The 20,296-nt window shown below is 45.9% G+C and overlaps 1 protein-coding gene across 1 annotated transcript in view; it reads right to left on the reverse strand.

Annotated features, from left to right (window-relative positions):
* Window positions 1–7,475: 7,475 nt before the first annotated feature.
* Window positions 7,476–20,296, reverse strand: part of LOC142586821 (uncharacterized) — a 45,282-nt gene continuing 32,461 nt past the window's right edge. The window contains exons 5-6 of the mRNA XM_075697686.1: window positions 16,106–16,192; window positions 7,476–7,703 (exon numbers count right to left, since the gene is read on the reverse strand). Of these exons, the coding sequence (XP_075553801.1) occupies window positions 7,588–7,703; window positions 16,106–16,192 (203 nt within the window). The 3' untranslated portion in view covers window positions 7,476–7,587. The remainder of the gene's footprint in view (window positions 7,704–16,105; window positions 16,193–20,296) is intronic.

Below are 20,296 nucleotides of genomic sequence, written 5' to 3' on the forward strand. Positions count from 1 at the left end.
CATCGGCGCAAACGTTTTCCAACGCTAAGTAAGGGCTGAAGAAGAAATAGCGATCTAAACAAAGGCTGCTCACCTGTTTAAAGCCTCGTAGAAGCTTTTAGAAGCATGATCTAGTGCCACGATATTCTTCTGGAATTTTTCACTACGCCTAATTTACCATGATTTAATACGGACGACGTCAATCAATACAAGAGCCGCAGGTGCAAGGAAATACTTTTCCGAACAAAATAATGATTTTCAATCTCATCTACAAAATTAAATACCTTAGATGTTATTTTGCTACCATTTAACAGCCGATGAACGCTTAGAGAATGTAGTATTATCTGCCCATTCTTAGTTATTTAGGAAACTAAAAATAAATTTGTTTTTTATAACACTAACATGCATTGTGTGTCAAAGAAAGTTTATATAAAGCGACCTAGATATTTTTGCTGCATACGTCCGCGCAGTTATCCTACTTATTCCAGGAATTATCGTTGCCATAATCTAGGTACTCAACAGGATATGTCATGTGGTATTTTCGAAGGAAATCCTCGAAGATGGTTTGCACGACTTCTTCCGTGAACCATAAATGCTAACTGAAAGTATGAATAAAGGTTAAATACATATGTAAATTCAACACTCTTCTTCGGGTTCAAGTGAAGCTATAGTTTAGCTAAGCGAGTAAATAAATACAGCATATTTAATGACGATGGATATATCTGTGTTTATTTTCATCCCTAGGCACCATGTACCCACATTCAATATTTATCTATCCACCACGAAAATCACAGATACGTCCTATCTAATTTTTACGGCACAGCATGACATGGCTAAACACTATGGCCGAATGCACACCAAGTAAACAAGCCGTGTCTCAGCGCTTGCGTAAATCCTGACGATTCATGTTTCTGTGAACGTCTTTATGCCAAGTGCGCTCCTTGACCACAATCATGGATCACCAACTACCTTGTCAGTACTTGTTTAGTAAACAAGGCACATGCACAGTTATGTCACGTGCACATAGGCGATGTATGATGCGTGCAGAGGAAAGAATACCGATGACAGCCATATTCACAGTGCAGGACGACACGTATCCAGCTACATTAGGGGATTCTGTACCTCATGTGTCACATGCCAATTTCGCAGGATTGGCCAAGAACAGACAAAGCCTCACTGCACCATTCTGAATGACTCGATGAAAGGAAATTAGGTAAATCGAAAAATAATTTCAAGAAACAGCACAATACGAATAAAAGGTTCGTCTGTTTTAACTAATCTATCAGCCGACCGTATGTCTACAGGATTCATGCTCGAATTTATGCTTCTTTACGCAGAACACTGTTTCTCCTACTGGTACTACTTTGTCGGTTAGCATCAAGTTGATAAGTAAGCTCGTTTGCTGGTAGTCTCATTCGACCACATACACACATTCGTATTTACATTCAGAAATATATCCGCCGACATACCGAGCAGCCTAAAAGCGAACAGTCGCAACAGCAGTCATGCCAAACCTGGTATGATAGGCAAAGAACGGCTCAGTTTGAAACTTTCACCTGATATACGTTATCGATTCTTGACTCCGCAGCAAGTTAGTGCAGGTAAAGTCCAGTGCGCACAATTCCAGCGACCTCGTGGCCAGCAACACAACACCTTGCTTGTTGAGTCACCAGCACAGGTAGGAGTACACAGTATAACACATGGCAGAGTGAATTGTGAGTATCTATCCCTTATAGTGTGTTGCAATAGACGTGGCCCCTATGGCAGAGTAGATCTTCCAGATCCGCCCATAAAGCCGTGAGCGGTGGCGCGGGCTAAACTCCCGACGTTGGTTCTAACAGATGAACATAAATGCCCCAGAAAGTAGATACTAAAATTGGGCTGCGGAAGCCTAATAGGTAAGAGCATAGCACGCATAATGTGAATACGTAGGTTCGTATCTAAGCTGCAGCTAGTTGTTTTTCATTCACTTTAATTGCCATTCATTTATGATTTCTTTATTCAGAATAACTACAAAAAATTTGTTATATGCTGTCCTTGGTATCCCGTTTGTTATCAGTACTTGCTCCGAAGATAATGTTTGCAGCCTGCGGCTATCTCGATAGTCCATGGAGACATTGACGATGTACTCACGGCTTGGGCTTGCACGGCGCTTTCGTTGCGCAACAAATCACCTACAGGAGATGTAACGTCACAATGACGGTGAAGAATATAGTAGCAAGCACTGTATTACCGCAACTGTATTGGCAAAACTTTAATTTGCAAAACTTTAATTGGCAAAACATTAATTGGCAAAAACATTAATTGGCAAATACATTAATTGGCAAAAACATTAATTCGCAAAACTTTATTTGGCAAAACTTTAATTGGAAAAACTTTAATTGGAAAAACTTTAATCGGAAAAACTTTAATCGGAAAACTTTAATCGGAAAACTTTAATCGGAAGAACTTTATTGGCAAAACTCCATTGACAGAACTCCATTGACAGAACTCCATTGACAGAACTCCATTGACAGAACTCTATCGATAGAACTCTATTGACAGAACTCCATTGACAGCACTCCATTGACAGAACTCTATTGACAGAACTCTATTGACAGAACTCTATTGACAGAACGTTATTGACAGAACTTTATTGACAGAACTTTATTGACAGAACTTGTGCCCGTAATAGCAAGTGAGATCCAACGCACAACGATAGTGGCGAGCAATTTGGTGATCGTGGAAAATCAAGTAATAGACTCCAGTGCGTCGGCTTTTATAAATAACTCATTGAAGCTTACCGCGTACTCGCTGGTGCCCGCGTGCCTTCCAGAAAGAACTACACAATCCTCGTCGTGCACAGAATCAGATTATGCAATGTTCCATGACAACAGACAACGTCTAGAACTAACGGTGACATTCGAGAAACGTCCAATATGTACAGCCGTGCCCTGCGCCAAGCGAGGAAGTTTAATATTTTTTGGTTGTTGACAAGCGGTCGCCGGTAAAAGATAAACAAGGACACGTGTCCATGCCTCCCTCTTGAAGAACAATGTCCCGATGCTGCGAACAAACACAAGAGTGAAAAACGTACTCGTAGTAAAGAAATCACCAAAACAATGAAGAAACAAGAGTCCCGAAGTTCGTCAGCGGGCGCTATAAGGCTTAAGACGAACCACATGGACAACTTCAGGTCATGCGCGAAGCCACTGTGAATTCACATCACAGTGCACCAATACATCGCATGTTCATGTAGGGCCGGCAAATGGGGCAACAGGAAATTCTAAGTACTCGTCGGCGCGTGGGAATCCATACCTACACAAAGCAACCAGGCTGGTACTCCACGTAGCCTAGTCGAAGATTTTAATGCTGACTGTCCGTGCTCTCCTTGCTCTTGACGCTCTGGCGAGCGGACTGTCGGGCTTTTTCGACGCGCTGGAGATAGGTGGCGATGTCGAGGTTGTCTTGCTCGAGTGTCGCCGTTGGGTTCCTTCCTTAAACCAGCTTGAACGGCATGATCTGCGTTGTTTCTTAAACCTCCGTGTCGTAAGCGAAGGTTACGTAGGGAACGAACATATCTCAGACCATGTGTTCGACGTCGATCTACATAGGTGACTTGTCATCCAAGGTCTGATTCAGTAGGGCCGCTCAGTAAGGCAGCAAGGTGGTTGAGCTGCGGAGACTTGTCAGGCTGTATTGCACGATGGTTGAGCAAGCTCCCCCGTAAAAGCAGTTCCTCTGTCATTAATCAACTCTTATGGGTCACCATGTTGTGACAGAATGTCATCGACGAAGAATTTCACCACTTCGGCCGCGACCTCGATACCTTCGGCCGCGGTACTTTGGTTTCTGCATAATCGGTAACGTAGTCGCTAGCCACGACGATCCGCTTATTCACACATGTTGAGGTTGGAAATCGCCCAAGTCCACGCCGATCGACTACGATGGTCGGCAAGGTGGCGCGACTGGCTGCAGCAATCCCGCTGGTCCTATTTGTGGTGTGTTCCGTCACTGGCGGTCTCGGCCCGTCCTGACGTATAGTGTGACGTCGGCGCTTAGTCGGGACCAGTAGTACCTATCTTGTATCCGCGATAGCGTGCAGGAATATCAGAAAAACGCAGCAGTAGGGTCGTCATGTAGGGTGGGCAGGACCTCTGGATGAAGGGCCGAGGGTACCACAAGAAAATAGGTGGTGCAAAGTGGTGAGAAGTTTTTTTTTTACGGAAACGTTGTTTTGCAACGAAAATGAAGACAATGCTCGCATAAATACCCTAGGGACAAGGTCGGTGTTGCCTTCCAAGTGCTTGACTAGCCTCTTTAGCTCCGGGTATGCTCGTTCCTGTTCAGCGAAGTATTCAACGCCTATCGTTTCCAGGAAGGTGTCGCGATCCTCGTCGTCTTGCGGCGGCCGGTCAATAGGGGCACGTGATAGTCAGTAGGAATCAGAGTTCTTCCGTCCGAGCATGCAGATGGCGGTTATGTCAAATTCATGTGGTCTGACACTCCATCGTGTGAGGCGTTCTGAAGGGTCTTTTGAACTGGCCAGCCAACACAAGTTATGCTTTTGGCTTACGACTTTGAAGGGCCTGTCTTATAGGTAAAGGCAGAATTTTGTGGTAGCCCAAATGACGACAAGGCATACTTTTTTGCCGGAGAAGAATTGGCCTTCACTTTCGACAGGAACCGTCAAGTGTAAGCAATGACGCTTTCAAATCCGTATTTCCTTTGGACTAGGACGGCACCGAAGCCTAGGCTACTTGCGTCGGTGTGGAGTTTAGTGTCGGCGACTGCTGGTGGCGACTGCAGGCGTCGTTTAAGCTCCTCGAATGCTTCGCCTTGCGGCGTTTTCCACTTGAACTCGAGGACTGATTTTGTAAGTTTCTATTATAATAAAATATTAAGTATTAGAGTATTAGAAAAATAAAGTATTATAATAAAATAGACGCCATATGTCAAACAAGGAATACGTAAATCGTGCACCTTTCCTTTTTTAACGCTGTGCGCCCGGTATATCGCAGTTACGAATCGCATGCACATTCTCAGTGTGACATAGTGTGCTTGACAGAAAAGTAGCAAGCGCTTTGCTAAAGAAAAGAATAAAAACGCAAGCAAGGCCAATTACGATCAATGTGGCGCGACCAGCGATAGGCCCGAGGGGTCTAACATTGTTTTTCCGAGTCTAGCCAGGTGCATCCCGTACGCGCGATCATGAAAACATTTTGTTAAGTGTAAGCGTGATGTGTGGTCTTGATAGCCATTTCACGTGTAAATGTCAAAGATTTTCCTAAATATGCGACGTGGTAACTTAGTCCCAGCGGTGTCGGCCGCCATTCCATGGGAGCAAAATACAAAGCTATTCACGCACTTAGGTTTAGGTGTAGATTAAAAACCCTAAGGGTTAAAATAATCGACAGCCTCACACTACAATGTACCCAGCAATTAGTTGCTGCTTTTGGCACGTATACGGCTCAAATTACTTTCATAGAAAGAAATGCGCGCTAGTAGGTGGTCGACATTTGAATGGATAATGCAACGGCGCAATCGATACCCGACGAAGAAGGAAACACATTGAACACGCGCGGACCGTCAACTAGAACGATTGGTAGGGGTGGCAAACTGGCTGACCATTGTCGCCACTGTCGTAATTGCGTGCCTAGGTGGCGCCACACAAAAGTCTTGAAAATATTGGCGTCACAACTGAGCCGAGAAATATATCAAGTATAGTGCGTAAAATGCAATCTGGCAGCTGCGTAAGCAGCTCTTCAGTGTCAGTGAGGGAAAAAGAGCCAGATTATTTACATAGAAATTTGTGCCACTCACGCCCGCATGCCAATGTCGAGAGATGGTTGGTACAGAGTTGCCCAATTCTGCTCTATAGCGTGGTTGTCCGATGGTTATAAAGTGTGATTATTATACATGTGTAAATGTATAGCTTTCCGGGATTAAATCTGAGTTGAAGTGGAGTTGAAGTTTCGCGCTTGTCCAGTTTCATTCGTCCGTTGTCGTTTGCGTGGTTACATAATGCATTCAAAGACTTGTCTAGCGTCAGTTTATGTTACTTTAAATGAACGAGGCAACCGACAAAGCGTGATAAAAGTTTTAGTGCCAAATCATTTTTTCATATATGTGCATTGCGCACCGCTTAACTGCTCCAGGGACATACCCGGAGGGACATATCGAATGTTCGTGGCTTCTTCACGGTGGACGTAAAATTAGTTGCCGAGTCGCAGACAATTTAAAGCATACTTATCGAAGCACTGCTGTAAGCTATGAAATCTGTACCAACTGACGAAAACGACAATAAAATTTTTACGAATAAAAAAAGTACTGTTTGAAAATGGTAGGAACATACATGACAAAAAAAAATGGACTGGCTTGGTTTCTTATGGAAGTACTTCACTGAATGCTTGTGGGATATAGGCACCCTGATAAAAAGTAAGCATAAAGTTATTCATTGAAAAGAATGCAATGGGATCTAGGAGATGAATATATCTTGTTAACCAAGAGGCTCCTTGTGCGGTTATCTGATAACAGCATTTGGCAACAAATATTAAGCACACGTTGTTTAATATAGGGTGCTAAAGTTCAGACCATACATGGAATAACTGGTTTTAGCGCACCCATTGAAGAATGTTTTACAAAAATGGCTGTCTCAAGCTGGTTATCCAACAGCCAGGTCCGTTAGTAGCTGCGTAAGTTAACATCTCTCTTCAATATGAAGGGGCGATAGACGCACACCGTAGACTGAACGCCGATGAGGGTCCAACTCCAAGCGATACATTTTATTGACAGATATAATCCATGCAAGATATATCGAAGTAATATTTCGCGGCGACTTTAAACCGACGCTTTCGTTCTTGCAATAATTTGCTTCACAGTATAGCAATAGGGACGTCGGTTTTGTTTTGATGTATATCAATTGCTATTGATAGAATAAGATGAAAATACCTCAGCTGCCCAATTCTGCTCTATAGCGTGGTTGTTCCATAAGAAAATCGATTTCATCAAGACAAAGTCACATGCCTAACGCAACTCCTTGACGCGGGAATGGTTTTATTACAACTAATAAGATCAAAGAGCGCGATACTTTGTTAGCTGTCTGTCTGCCCCGTTATGCCGTGGTAAACGTCACTTATGTAACCACGGTCCTCACCTTCACTACCGTCTAACAAATTGGTTTATAACAAATGCTGGATGAAAATTTCGCTCCACCCACCGTCGCCGCTGTGTATCATACGCATGTCATTGTGGAATCGAAGTATCTCAAGATACAGGTAGCATGTATTGTACCCAAGACAGTTAATTAGTTGGTATCTTCTACTTGTATCGTAATTATCGAAGTATCTTTGTCCAGCCTTGATTGAGTAATTGAGAGGGTGTCTGTTGTCTCACGGTATGTGTTCCATGGCAGAACAATTGCGGAAGTGAACCGATTTTTTTCCACAACCCATATAACGTTAAATCCTGTTAATTTCGCAAGCTTGCTCGGTACACGTAAAAATAATCACAAAATAAAAATTTAATATGGTGGTATTACAATTTCGTTGTATGCAGGGATGTACAAAGCTCGTACATGGAGAGCACATGCATTTGTAGCATTACTTCACCGCCGCCACCCTGGTCGCTCTAGCAGATATCGCTGTCGTAGGCCCTGTATTCAACGGGGCATGTCGCTTGATACTCGGTGAGGCAATCATGCGGTATGTTGTCCACTACTTCTTCCGTGACCCATAATATGCAAACTGAAACAAAAGATGTGTGAAAAATCAGCCTTCGTAACGCACGTCACTGTTAATCGCTCTAGCCAGTTCTCAGCTAAATACAAAACTAAATTCCTCGGTTTCAGTTGCAAAAACGGCTGCAGTATTATGGATCGCGCCGAAGTGGAACACACCTAATTACGTTTTTCCTACTGGGGTTCTTTAGCGAGCAGCTCAACGAAAGTACACGACCAGTTAGGAACTTCTCGTCCATTTAAATGCCGTGGTCGCTGTTAGGATCAAAGCCGCGGTCTCAAGCGCCATGCGTCGGCGATACTAAGGCTTCGGGAGCACATAGCCGGTGGATGACAGACATTTAATGTATCCAACCATTTCCACATAATTCACTTGACAATATCATGAACCATTGAAAGAGATTCATTACGGCGCATTATGCTGTGGCCCTGTTTTAAGAATGAGAATCAGTAAGCTCTTCACGCAAACCATATTAATAAAGGCCTTATACACAGCCTATTCAAGATCTGTGGAAGAAGGACCTCAGCCCTGACAAAAAAACTACATTTTTCACTAAACAACGCTATGTATAAGTACGCGGGTGAACTACTTCAATAGACCAGAAGCGGTGTAAAAATAACAATTGATTCATTGGGTTGAATCCACCATAGATACAATACGTTTATTATTCCATAGTAACTGACTAAGAAATTCTTCTGCATGTACATGTAGATCGCTAAGCAATATCTTTCCAGTGCTACTCACGGAAATGTATTTCAGGGTGGAGCGCAATACGTGCGCCCCCCCCCCAATACAAAATAAAGACGATTGCAGTGCTGTGCGAGAGGCGCGTACACAAAAAAGCTTTCATTGCAAAAGCAATGCCATGGTTTCAAGATGGTTTATGAGCCGATCGCCAAACAACGTGTTCAACACATCGCAATGCACACGATCGCCTTCCACGAATCGGCACACCCTAGTGGAGTACCTCAGTAACGCAGGTTAGTAGCGCAGTAACGCAGGTTAGGTTGCTCCCTAAACGGTCCCTGTGGCTCAACTTTAACATTAATGCCCAGCATTCAAATAGCGCTGATGGCTTCCACCACAGGTAGCGGCTGTAGATATAGGTCGTGTATTATTGGATTTCAGGAAGTATAACCCGCGAACTTCCTAGTGCCACACAGCCATGGGCACTGAGCTACCGTGAATGAGCAATAAAATAACTGTGACGTTTTTTTTTCGCTTGTTCAAGGTGGCACTTCGAATTGTTTACGGTTACCCACGGCCGATTACAGCGTGAAGATGCAACGTAGATGCTACCTCGAAAGAGCCTTAGCAAATAACAACAGTTTGTAGAGGTTCGCATCTCCATTTTGTCTATACATACTTGGTATTCCACTTTTAAAGAACGCTCCATCAAAGAACGATGTGGCATTGTTGAATATTTTGTTGGCCATTGGCAAAAAAAATTCTTGTTGAAAGTAATAATTGTGGCGAGACTGGGGGTATAAATGAAATAGTCAGAATCATATTGTGTCATAAACTCACACACACTACTATTTCTTAAACACAAGCTGCAACTCCTCAGCTGCTCCATAAGGTACAAACACCAGTCTTCCAAAAAAAGAAGTTATGGACAGGAAAAATAGAGACCAACTCTGAAAATATTTCTTCTAGAATATCCTTTGCGAACACTTACATTCTTCTTTGGAAGCCTATTTGACTCAACGTCAAAGTTATTATGCAAATTGCAAAATATGCACGGGCACGCTTCGGTCACCTAAATCTCGCGGTCTTCATGACAGCAACATATAGCAGCACCTGTTGCATATTCTAACAATTTATTGGCATTTGGTAAGCAGCACGGACATGACGGAATCATCGTACAAATTTTTAAAATGAAGCTTTTTTTGCCTACGCTCACCGGTGTCGCGTGCTAGTGGGTTGGTCACTGTATCGGCGGATAAATAAATATATATATATATATCGTAAATGCACTTAGTAGTCACCAGTACTTAGGCCAACCGTCAGAGCAGGGCACGCACTCTCAGCACGAGCGGCGCCCTGCTGGCACAAGCGATGGAGAGGATGGCCCACTAAGCGTTCCTCTTCGTGGCTACAATATATATATATATATTTATATATATATATATATATATATATATATATATGTATTGTTACGGGGTTAAAAAGACTCAGACGTATATTTACAGGATATTCACAAACAATTGTAGGGGCTGACAAGATGGTAGACAGCGCGCGAAGTCCACAGCGCCGTCTTCTTCCGACCAAGATGAAAACATCTTCGTCGGCGTGTCACATGACCCCCGGCGGCTGAAGTGCCGACTCGGTGCTGGTTAAAAGGCGGGCGAATGGTACAACTTAAGACGCGCGACGTAGACCACGTCGGGCGATGCTGAGCCACGATTGGCTCAAGAGGGGCGATTTCGTACGTGACGTCAGTTACTTGAGGCAAGTCACGGTAAGGGCCAGAGTAGCGTGAAAGTAACTTCTCCGAGAGGCCAACGCGTCGGGCCGGCGACCAAAGGATAACCAGGGCGCCCGGCGTGTAATGGACGTCACGATGGTGGGCGTCATATTAGCGCCGCTGATTGTCCTGCGACTCCACAAGTCGACGTCGGGCAATATTGCGTGCGTCGTGTGCTTCCAGAGTGGCTTCACGGGCGTTCTCAGATGTGGAATTCAGACTAGCAGGCAGGATGGTGTTGAAAGATAGCGCAGGATCGCGGCCAAATACGAGGAAGAATGTAGAGAAGCCTGTGGTATCATGACGAGATGAATTATAGGCGAAAAGAACGAACGGCAGCGCAACGTCCCAGTTGCGATGGTCATCGGAGACATACATGGACAGCATGTCAGTAAGGGTGCGGTTAAGACGCTCGGTTAGGCCGTTCGTTTGTGGATGGTAAGCAGTAGCAAGTTTGTGTTTAGTCGCGCACGAGTGTAGAATGTCAATGACAACTTTAGAAAGAAAGCAGCGGCCTCCGTCGGTGAGGACCTGTCCAAGGGCGCCGTTGTGAAGGATGAAGTTCTCTAGGAGGAAGTCAGCGACATAGGTGGCACATCTTGTCGGAAGAGCTCGCGTGATTGCATATCGGGTGGCGCAGTCTGTTGCTACAGCAATCCGCTTGTTTCCCGAATCAGACGTAGGAAAAGGTCCTAAAAGATCAACACCTACACGGGAGAATGGTTCTGATGGTACGTCAAGCGGATGAAGGTGACCAGCAGGGAGTGTGGTGGGCTTTGTGCGTCGTTCACAGAGGTCAAATGTAGCGACATAACGGCAGACGTCACGGTATAGACCAGGCCAAAAGAAGCGCCGACGAACGCGGTCATAAGTCCGTGACACGCTAAGGTGACCGGTAGCCGGTGGATCATGAAGCTGGGCGACAACAGTCTGACGCAGATGCTCAGGCACAACGAAAAGTCGGGAAGGGCCGTCCGGGAGCATGTTAGAGCGGTACAATATGCCATCTTGAAGTTCAAGCATGCGATGGGAAGGATCGGGCGTCGTTGAATAAGGTCTTGTAAAGAGGCGTCCCGACATTGTTCGGCTCCAATATCGCGAAAAGCAGTCAGAGAGAGAACGGTGACGGGTATGCGGGCCGCATAAACGTCAGGAGGGTCGACAGGCTGGCGCGACAAGCAGTCCGCATCTTGATGTAACTGGCCAGTCTTGTATACAACTGAATAGTTGTATTCACGAAGGCGCAGAGCCCAGCGGCCAAGGCGCCCTGAAGGATCTTTGAGGGACGAAAGCGAACACAAAGCGTGACCATCAGTGATGACTGAATTGGCGGCAGTACGAATAGGGGCGGAATTTACCCACTGTCCAAACGAGAGCCAGGCACTCGCGCTCGGTGATAGAATAATTGCGCTCAACAGAAGAAAGAAGTCGGTTGGCGTAGGCAATAACACGTTCTCACCCTTGCTGTTTCTGTGCCAAGATCGCTCCAATACCATGGCCACTGGCATCGGTACGGACTTCTGTTGGAGCTGACGCATCAAAGTGAGCAAGAATGGCTGGGGACGTAAGCAGCTCAATCAGCTCGCTGAAAGCACCAGCTTGCTCAGGTCCCCAAATGAATGCAGCGGCTTTCTTGAGGAGCTGATTGAGAGGGCGCGCAAACTTCGCAAAATTTCGGACATACCGACGGAAGTAGGAGCAAAGGCACAAGAAGCTGCGAACATCCTTGGCACATGTTGGTAAGGGAAAGTCTTTCACTGCCCGTATTTTATCGTGATGAGGGCGTACACCAGAAGAATCGATGAGATGCCCGAGCACAGAAATTTCACGACGACCGAAGTGGCACTTGGACGAATTTAGTAGTTGTAGCCCCACCTGACAGAAAACAGATAGGATCGTCGATAGGCGTTCGAGGTGTGTCGCGAAATGCGGAGAAAGAATGACCACGTCGTCCAGGTAACAGAGGCAGATGGACACTTTGAACGAATGATGGACGCCCTCCTACATGGTTTCAAATGTGGCAGGGGCATTACATAAACCGAAAGGCATCACTTTGAACTCATACAGGCGATCGGGAGTAATGAAAGCTGTCTTCTCACGGCCCATGTCATCGACGGCAATGTGCCAGTAGCCGGAACGAAGGTCGATGGACGAAAAATATTCTGCTCCATGCAGGCGATCCAGCGCATCGTCAATGCGTGGTAGCGGATAGACGTCCCTCTTTGTTACCTTGTTGAAGTGTCAATAACCCACGCAAAATCGCCAACTGTTGTCCTTATTAACTAGTACAACAGGGGATGCCCATGGGCTGCAAGAAGGTTCGATGATGTCTCGGGAAAGCAAATTGTCAACTTCATGTTGGATGATGTTTCGCTCAGTAGGCGAGACGCGGTAGGGTCGTCAATGGATCGGGCTCGCGTCACCGGTGTTTATTCGATGTTTAACGACAGATGTTTGTCCTAAAGGGCGCTCTCCAAGATAGAATATGTCCCAGTATGAGGCAAAGCGACAACGTAGTTCATGAGCACGCTTGGGCAGAAGGTCCGGAGCAATCATTTTGGTTAGGGCATTCAAGTCTGAAGGGACACGCGGCGGAGGAAGAGTTGAACACGAGGAGCTGTTGCAAGTTAAAGCCGATATGTGGTAGTCTCTGGTCGGCGTTATTTGCGCCAGGGATATTCCGCGTGGGAGCACTTGTGTACAAAGTCCAAAGTTCACAAGTGGAAGGCAGGGCTTCTTGTCCGAAATGGTAATGATGGTGTGAGGAAAAGCGGCGCTTTGCGAGAACAGGACACCCGTATTAGTGGATACGATGTATTCACCGTCTGATACAGGTGGAACGGGGGAGACACCTATGAATGTAACGGCACGGTGAGGGAGTGGAATATGCTCTGTGGAACATAGCCGTATCGGAGCACAACCGGGAGGGTCAATGGCAGCAGGTAGAGCGAGTTGCACAACACCAGCCCAACATCCTATCAAAGCGGAATGTATAGAAAGAAAGGCAAGGCCCAGGATGAGGTTGTGAGGGCGAGTACCCTAGAACATAAAATAAAACAGAAGTATGATGTCCGGCGACACTCAAGCGAGTCGGACGCTTGGGCAGAAGGTCCGGAACAATCATTTTGGTTAGGGCATTCAAGTCTGAAGGGACACGGGGCGGAGGAAGAGTTGAACACGAGGAGCTTTTGCAAGTTAAAGCCGAAATGTGGTAGTCTCTGGTCGACTTTATTTGCGCCAGGGATATTCCGCGTGGGAGTACTTGTGTACAAAGTCCAAAGTTCACAAGTGGAAGGCAGGGCGTGTTGTCCGAAATGGTAATGACGGTGTGAGGAAAAGCGACGTTTTGCGAGAACAGGACTCCCGGATTAGGGGATACGATGTAGTCTCCGTCTGATACAGGTAGAACGGGGGAGGCACCTATGTATGTAACGGCACGGTGAGGGAGTGGAATATGCTCTGTGGAACATAGCCGTAACGGAGCACTACCGGCTGGTGTTCCGCCATCGGTGACTTCGACCACAGGTGACGGGGCAGGAGTGAGTACCTGCTTTAGACGAATCCGAAGCTGAGCATTCATCACAGATACGTGCGCGTCAGTGTCAATCAGAGCCGTAACAAGTACACCATCCACGTTCACTTTAATGAGGTTCCGATGGGTGGGCAAAGTCAGAAGAGGATTTTTGCGTCTGGTCGGTTTGGCAGAATGACCTCCAGGTGCTGCACCCTTTAGTTTTCGAGAAGGGTGCGCCTAGAGGAGCTAAGGGACGGTGATCGAAGAGATGGGGGCGATCGGAAGAAGCGGCGACGTGGCAAAGAAGAGCGGCTAAGCGGGTAGGCAGAGAACTGTCGCCAGAATTTACTGGCTGCGTTCGCGGGGGGAACCGAAGAGCAGCATGAGGACCGTGGAATGGGAGGTAGAGCCAAGTGGTCGAATTCCACGAAGGCCGGCAGTGACGTGAAACAAGGTGTATATGGCCACATGTGAAGCATATAGGATTGTCATCTGGAGTGCGCCATTCGGTCGGGTTGGGATACCGCGTTGGGGCATTCAGGCTACGGGTGCGTATGACAGTGCTGGATGGAGTGTAGTCAGGTCGAGTAACTGAGCAGGCGTTGGTCCATCCAAAGTTGGCCAATTCTTGGCGCACGACAGACTGCATCAATGAGACCGTCGCCTGGCAATTGTCGGGGCCTTGGGTTGGGGTTGTGATAGGAGATGCGTCTTCTAATTCACGTCTAATGATATGTAGGATGCCATCAGAGCGATTGGCCGTGGGCAGACTGTGGAGGTGTTCGCAGGAGGACGTAGCAGCCGTGTTGGGAAGCGGGGGGAATGGCTGGGCGATGCGGCGACTCTTAACTTCATCAAACCGCCGGCATTCGGTAATAATGGCTTGCACAGTGGAAGAATTCTTGGAAACAAGGAGTGCACGTCTGGACACGCGAAGGTAGGTCTTTTTGGGCTGCGAGCTGACGTCCAAAAAGCTTGCCAAACAGATTCTTGAGCTCCTGTTTACAAATGTCCTAGCTGGTAAGTTCCTCCTCATGGGTCTGAAACCACACGCGTGCCGTGCCTACGAGGTAAAATATCAAATTAGCGAGCATGATGGTCTGGTCCCAAAGTTTGCTGGCGCTCACCCGCTCATATAATTGAAGCCAGTCTTCAGCATCAGTGTCATCGGTGCCAGGAAAGGTTCCTAGGTGGCGGGGTTGTGATAGAATCACGGTGGGCATGGGTGCCGACGGGCCCGAAGCATCCTCGCCTTGAGCTGGCATTGTAGATGCAGCCAAGGAGCGCCCGCTGCGTACATCCGTCTTGGTAATGATCCCGCAAGCTCTACCAAAAATGTTACGGGGTTGAAAACAGTGAGACGTATATTTACAAGATATTTACAAAACATGTAGCAGCTGACAAGATGGTAGACAGCGCGCGAAGTCCAGAGCGTCGTCTTCTTCCGACCAAGCTGAAAAAATCTTCGTCAGCATGTCACACTATATATGAAGGTTACATGTGCGCTAAATAAGAGGACCCGCGCACCCACCAATTAGCACTAAAGTAGTGCAAGTGAGCACAACTCTGTTCTGCGTACCAAAAAAAAAATAATCCCTACATAAATACTGCACAAATGTCGGTTCTTCGGTATAGCTAAAGAACGTCGAGCTGTTACTGGGATAGTGTACTTTATTTACCGGAATTTTTCAATTAGTTTGTTTCCTACGATTTAGCCATTCACTACAGGTGACGAAGTGTGTGCTCCCGTTCTTGGCCACTCCCCGAAAATAGACATGCGCCACTGCAGCACAAGTTGCGTAGGATCCATGATTGTGGATAGATTGGAGTCGTATTATAAAGTGCACATGCCAGCCCGCTGGTATGATGGTCCCAGTCATTCTCCTGGCAACAAGCATCTAAACTGGCGTCGCAAACACACTGTGCATCCACCTGATTTGCAGTATGTATTTTGATATAGCTGATGAAGGCTGCAGTGCATAAAATTAAAATGGCATGACAATATGGTTCTGGTCTTTGTGGCGGATAAACAACTTGTGAATTATATTGCACTTTCCATATGATAAAAGTACACAAAATTCTAAGCGTAGCCATTACCCCTGAAGAATTTAAATTACAACTTCTGAAGCTTCGCTTCACGTAGCTCTCCCCTTCGCAGTATGAGCTGCTTTTCTTTAAAAATTTTTTTTCGCCCTTCAAGCTTTCTGCGCTAGCGCTCTTCACATTGCACATAACTAATAAACATCTGTCTGTTGCGGTGTAACATAGTAGTGGGACGTAACCACATTCTTCTACTTCGAACCAACATTTTCATATGGTATTGCTGCATGTTTTCTTTTCTCCTAGTCAGCACAACAGAATAGCTCTCAGTTACTACCGAAAGCACAACAGATAGAAAGAGGTATGACTTACAAAATTATTACTTACGGCCGTCGTTGTTGTAAGGTATTTTCGAAACCAGACAGTTTTCGTAGTTCGTGTATGTGTATTGTGCAGTGTACACCTGGTTACCTCCTGAAAGAAATACAAAAACAGTTTGTTTATTTAAAGGGGACACAGTTAGCAAAACTGCAGTTTCCTACCTGACTAGTGCCAATGGGAAGTCCTCAAAATAAGTAAGTAGGTCATTTGCCTCGCCAGGGAGAGTAAGTATAAGACGAAGGGGAGTCATCAAAATCAACATGACAGCAGCCGAGATGGCGGTAAATTGCATGTTAGGCATTCCAACAAGATTTGCGAACTTTTAGAAGGATAGCAAGCAGTCAGCAAAGAAAATCTGTAGGATGACGCAAAGGGCAGTACCCTGTTATTTCATTTTTTTAAAGTACAACGAAAAGGCGACAGGGCGATGAAAGATGGGACAATGCGCTTACTCGCAAATGAGGCATTCATTGAGAAAACGCCGCGTATATACGAATGAAAGTGACCACGCAGGTGGAGCAAAGCAGGGGTAAAAAATAAAAATATCAATACCTAACCGCAAACAAAAACCAAAGTTAAAGCCAGAAGTGTTCATGCACTAACAATCGAGAAAATCAAGTTTCTTTCAGTGTGGAAAGACAGAAGGATGGCTGACGCGAGCGTCTACTTTAGCTTTAATATAGAAGACTTTTGTTGTTTAAATATGTATAACAGGTGCTGCCAATTCTCGCGCGGTCTTGTTATTGCTTTTGAAAACTACTACTGTTTCATTAAACCCGGAATAGCACGCGCATTTTCCGCACGGGACGGCCTGATTCAACGGCCCAGATGATTTTCGCGACGCTTGATGCTTCCTCACACGTGTGTAGATAGAATGTCCTGTATTACCGTTATACACTTTGCAACTGTTACATGACATCACATATTCAATGCCTGAAATATATTCCACGAAGCCTTGTGTCAAATGGTACACTCAGAGAACTTTCTATCAACAAGGGAGTGAATACGTTTCATTATTTCTTTATGAAAACATGAAATTAGGTTTATATCGTGTAGCTTCGTGCTTTAAGCTCATGAGCGGTCCGGCGTAGGCACAGAATAACGGTACATATGTTCTCAAGATATTCTCTATGACAGTGCATTCACTCGATGGCTTTAATTATTCATTTAAATATAACAAGAACCGAGGAAATAACAGTTATTAGATGTCAAGCCTCTTACAACTTCATCTGACCTTGGAAATTTGGATCGATTAGGCTCTCACACGATTTTCTCAAACCATAGCCCAAACTAGCTTTAACAATTCTACTTGCCACTCCTGATTGCCCCCGACCTGTAACATTACTTTGGTTTGTGCTGTTGACCCTTAGCATAAATTGATTCGAGATCCACTTCTACATCAAAACTTCTGCAGTAATTTAGAAGAACTTGCTGGGCTAGTTGGTGAAGTTTTTTGTCGCAAAGATTCCCAGAGTATCGTCACGCAAAATTTCCTACTACCTGGCTCTTGTTTAAGTTTCTCAATCTGCGGAGACAGCCATGCATACCAAGGTAAGATACTGTGATTGATTTCAGAGAAGGACGCACTCTGAGCACAAAATTCGTGCCTCACCCTGAGGGAAGAGGACACATATCGGGAAATTAAGAGTAGAATGACCCATCGTGTTTGCTTAGCGGCTACGGTGCTAGGCGGCCAGGCACGTGGAAGTGGGATCCAACCTCGTCCGTGACAACCAAATTTCGATGAAGGCAAAACGCAGAAACGCCCGTGTTCAGTGTGTTGGGTGCACCCTAATGAACATCAGCTGGTTAAAATTATTCCGGAGTACCGCACTACAGAGGACCTAATATTGAGGTCGTGCTTTTGGCATGGCAAACCGAAGAATTATATTTAATTTAAGAGGAGATTAAGAAACTAGCCGGATAATTTTTATGCGCAACAAGCACATTAGGATGTGTATACAGAATCTCACTGCGACAGACACTTCGGCGGTGGTTTTAAAGAATACAAATGAAAACAGTTATTTTAAGAAACGTCACTGACACCTCTGAAAGTTCCCAAAGCCAAATAATTCTCGGCGCCTCCACGATACAGAATAATGCCACTTCTGTATACTGTCGCGAAGACGCCTACGCGGACCTACTGAGCTTCACATCCCATTAAGCACCATCCCTCACATATTGCCCGCGTCGACATCCTACCACCTTCCACTCTTTCCCAAAGGCTCCACACCACCATCTCAAAGCTTCAAAAATTTGCCGGCGCATGCAACCAGGCAACTAAATTATTTTAACTCCTATGCCTCCGGTGGCCTGCGCGCTCACCACCTTAACGGACCATTCTTTTTAAAATACAAACACAGGCTGCCTATGAATCTACGGTTTCTGTCCAGTTCTCTGAAGGCTTCCCAACATTTCCGGGCCGCAACACCCCGGCGCACCCTCTTCCTTTTTATTTTCACCTGTCGCCTCACCTCGCCCTCCCCCCCCCCCCCGCTCTCTTAACCTTGTCTACAAACTCTGGCCTTCCCCCAACGATGCCTAGAAACGGCAAATACCAGCGCTTATTTTTAGCCTCTTTCCTTACAGCCAGCCACCGCTGGCAACCACCGCATATGCCATCACCCTACGAATTCCTTAAAACTATATTGCCGATGAAGACGCGACTGCCTGTGACATAAATAGGTGTCCCTATCGAAACTTTGGCCAGCATTTCTCAGGCACTTTATCCCTGTTATAGAACTTCTATACCGCGTTATTCATGTTATAGGCACTCGAGGCTGTTATATTGATGACCGAGTATTTCAGTTGACCCACGAATATTTTACGAGGCGGTTCCTTTGTACAGTCAATGGTGACACCAGTGGCTAATAACCGCTCGAAGACACCCACGAGGGCGACGTATTTAGCCCCACTTAGTCCTGCGTTGATTGGCCTTGCTGAACGATGTAGATCGTATATAATATCGGGTCCCCCCTTTTTTTTTTACTACACATACTTTATTAAAAACCCATGAGCGTAACGACCGTTGCATTTTTGCAAAGTCTTTAGGCGAGGCGGACACACTTTGATGTGAATAACGTGCCATCTAGCAGGCTGAATAACAATTTTTCAATTACGTTTCTTTACTGGAGTCTTGAGGACACTTGTTTACACGACGGCATTGGGGCAGTCACATAATGCTGCACTCCACTTTTAGAGACGTTGAAAAGGGCATCTAATTCGAAATATTCGTCATCGATCTTGCCCGCTCCATTCAGGCAATATCCAAATTGGGAGCGCTCCTCTGCTACCTCCGACAGAAATGCTCCGTAACTAATTGTAAGAAGCATTATTATTGACATGTCGCTGAAGAGAGCCAGTAGGACACGTCACGGCAGGTGCTTGCCAGACAACACGTTCCATATCAGTAGCTGCAGAGATATCATTTTGACACATCGCGCTCTTCGTCACAGCGTGCTTCCGTCCGACATGAAAGCGGGGCTGCCATTCCTGCGCTTCCGCCGCTTTCGGCATTGCCTGAATTGAACGTGAAAATTTGTTGATTATTTCGAATGAACACTGATTTTCAAAAGTTTTATCATGTACGGGTGTAAACAAATGCGACTTCCTCGGAGTTTACAATAGAAACAACGGCCTTGAAATTCAAATTAAAAAGAACATTGACCGCCCCTCCACTACTGTGATGAAAGATGCAAGCGAAGCTCGGTATACATGGCTCTTCGTTGTCATAACGCCTCGGCTTCGCGCTCCCTCACGGGGAGGTCGGCATGTCGACGACGAGCCCTTTCTCGAGCGAGTTACCAGCGGGGTTCATGAAACGCCGCCTGTTCCTAGGCCGAACGCATGACGTGCGGCCCGCTCCGGCTGCCATTCTTTCAGCGCAGCCTGCTCTTCGACAGAACGAACCAAACACACGGTAACAACTTTTATGCTGCACGATTCTCCCATAAAGGAACCTGGGAAGTCTTCACGACTCTGTAAAGAATAAACGCCGCGAGAGTTCCTTGCTTGCTCACACCCGTTCGCAAAGTGGTTTGAACATTCCGACATTTGGCGCCTTTATTTGGCACCTTCTTTGTAATCTTGCATAACCAACTCGCCCACCAGCACGTGCCCTAAATACTCGCATCCAAGATTTGGCGTTACGTTGAAGCAACAGTTGTAATTGCATCATCCCCTCTGCCGTTCAACTTC

The sequence above is a fragment of the Dermacentor variabilis genome, chromosome 7 (assembly GCF_050947875.1).
Source record: "Dermacentor variabilis isolate Ectoservices chromosome 7, ASM5094787v1, whole genome shotgun sequence".
NCBI lineage: Eukaryota > Metazoa > Arthropoda > Arachnida > Ixodida > Ixodidae > Dermacentor > Dermacentor variabilis.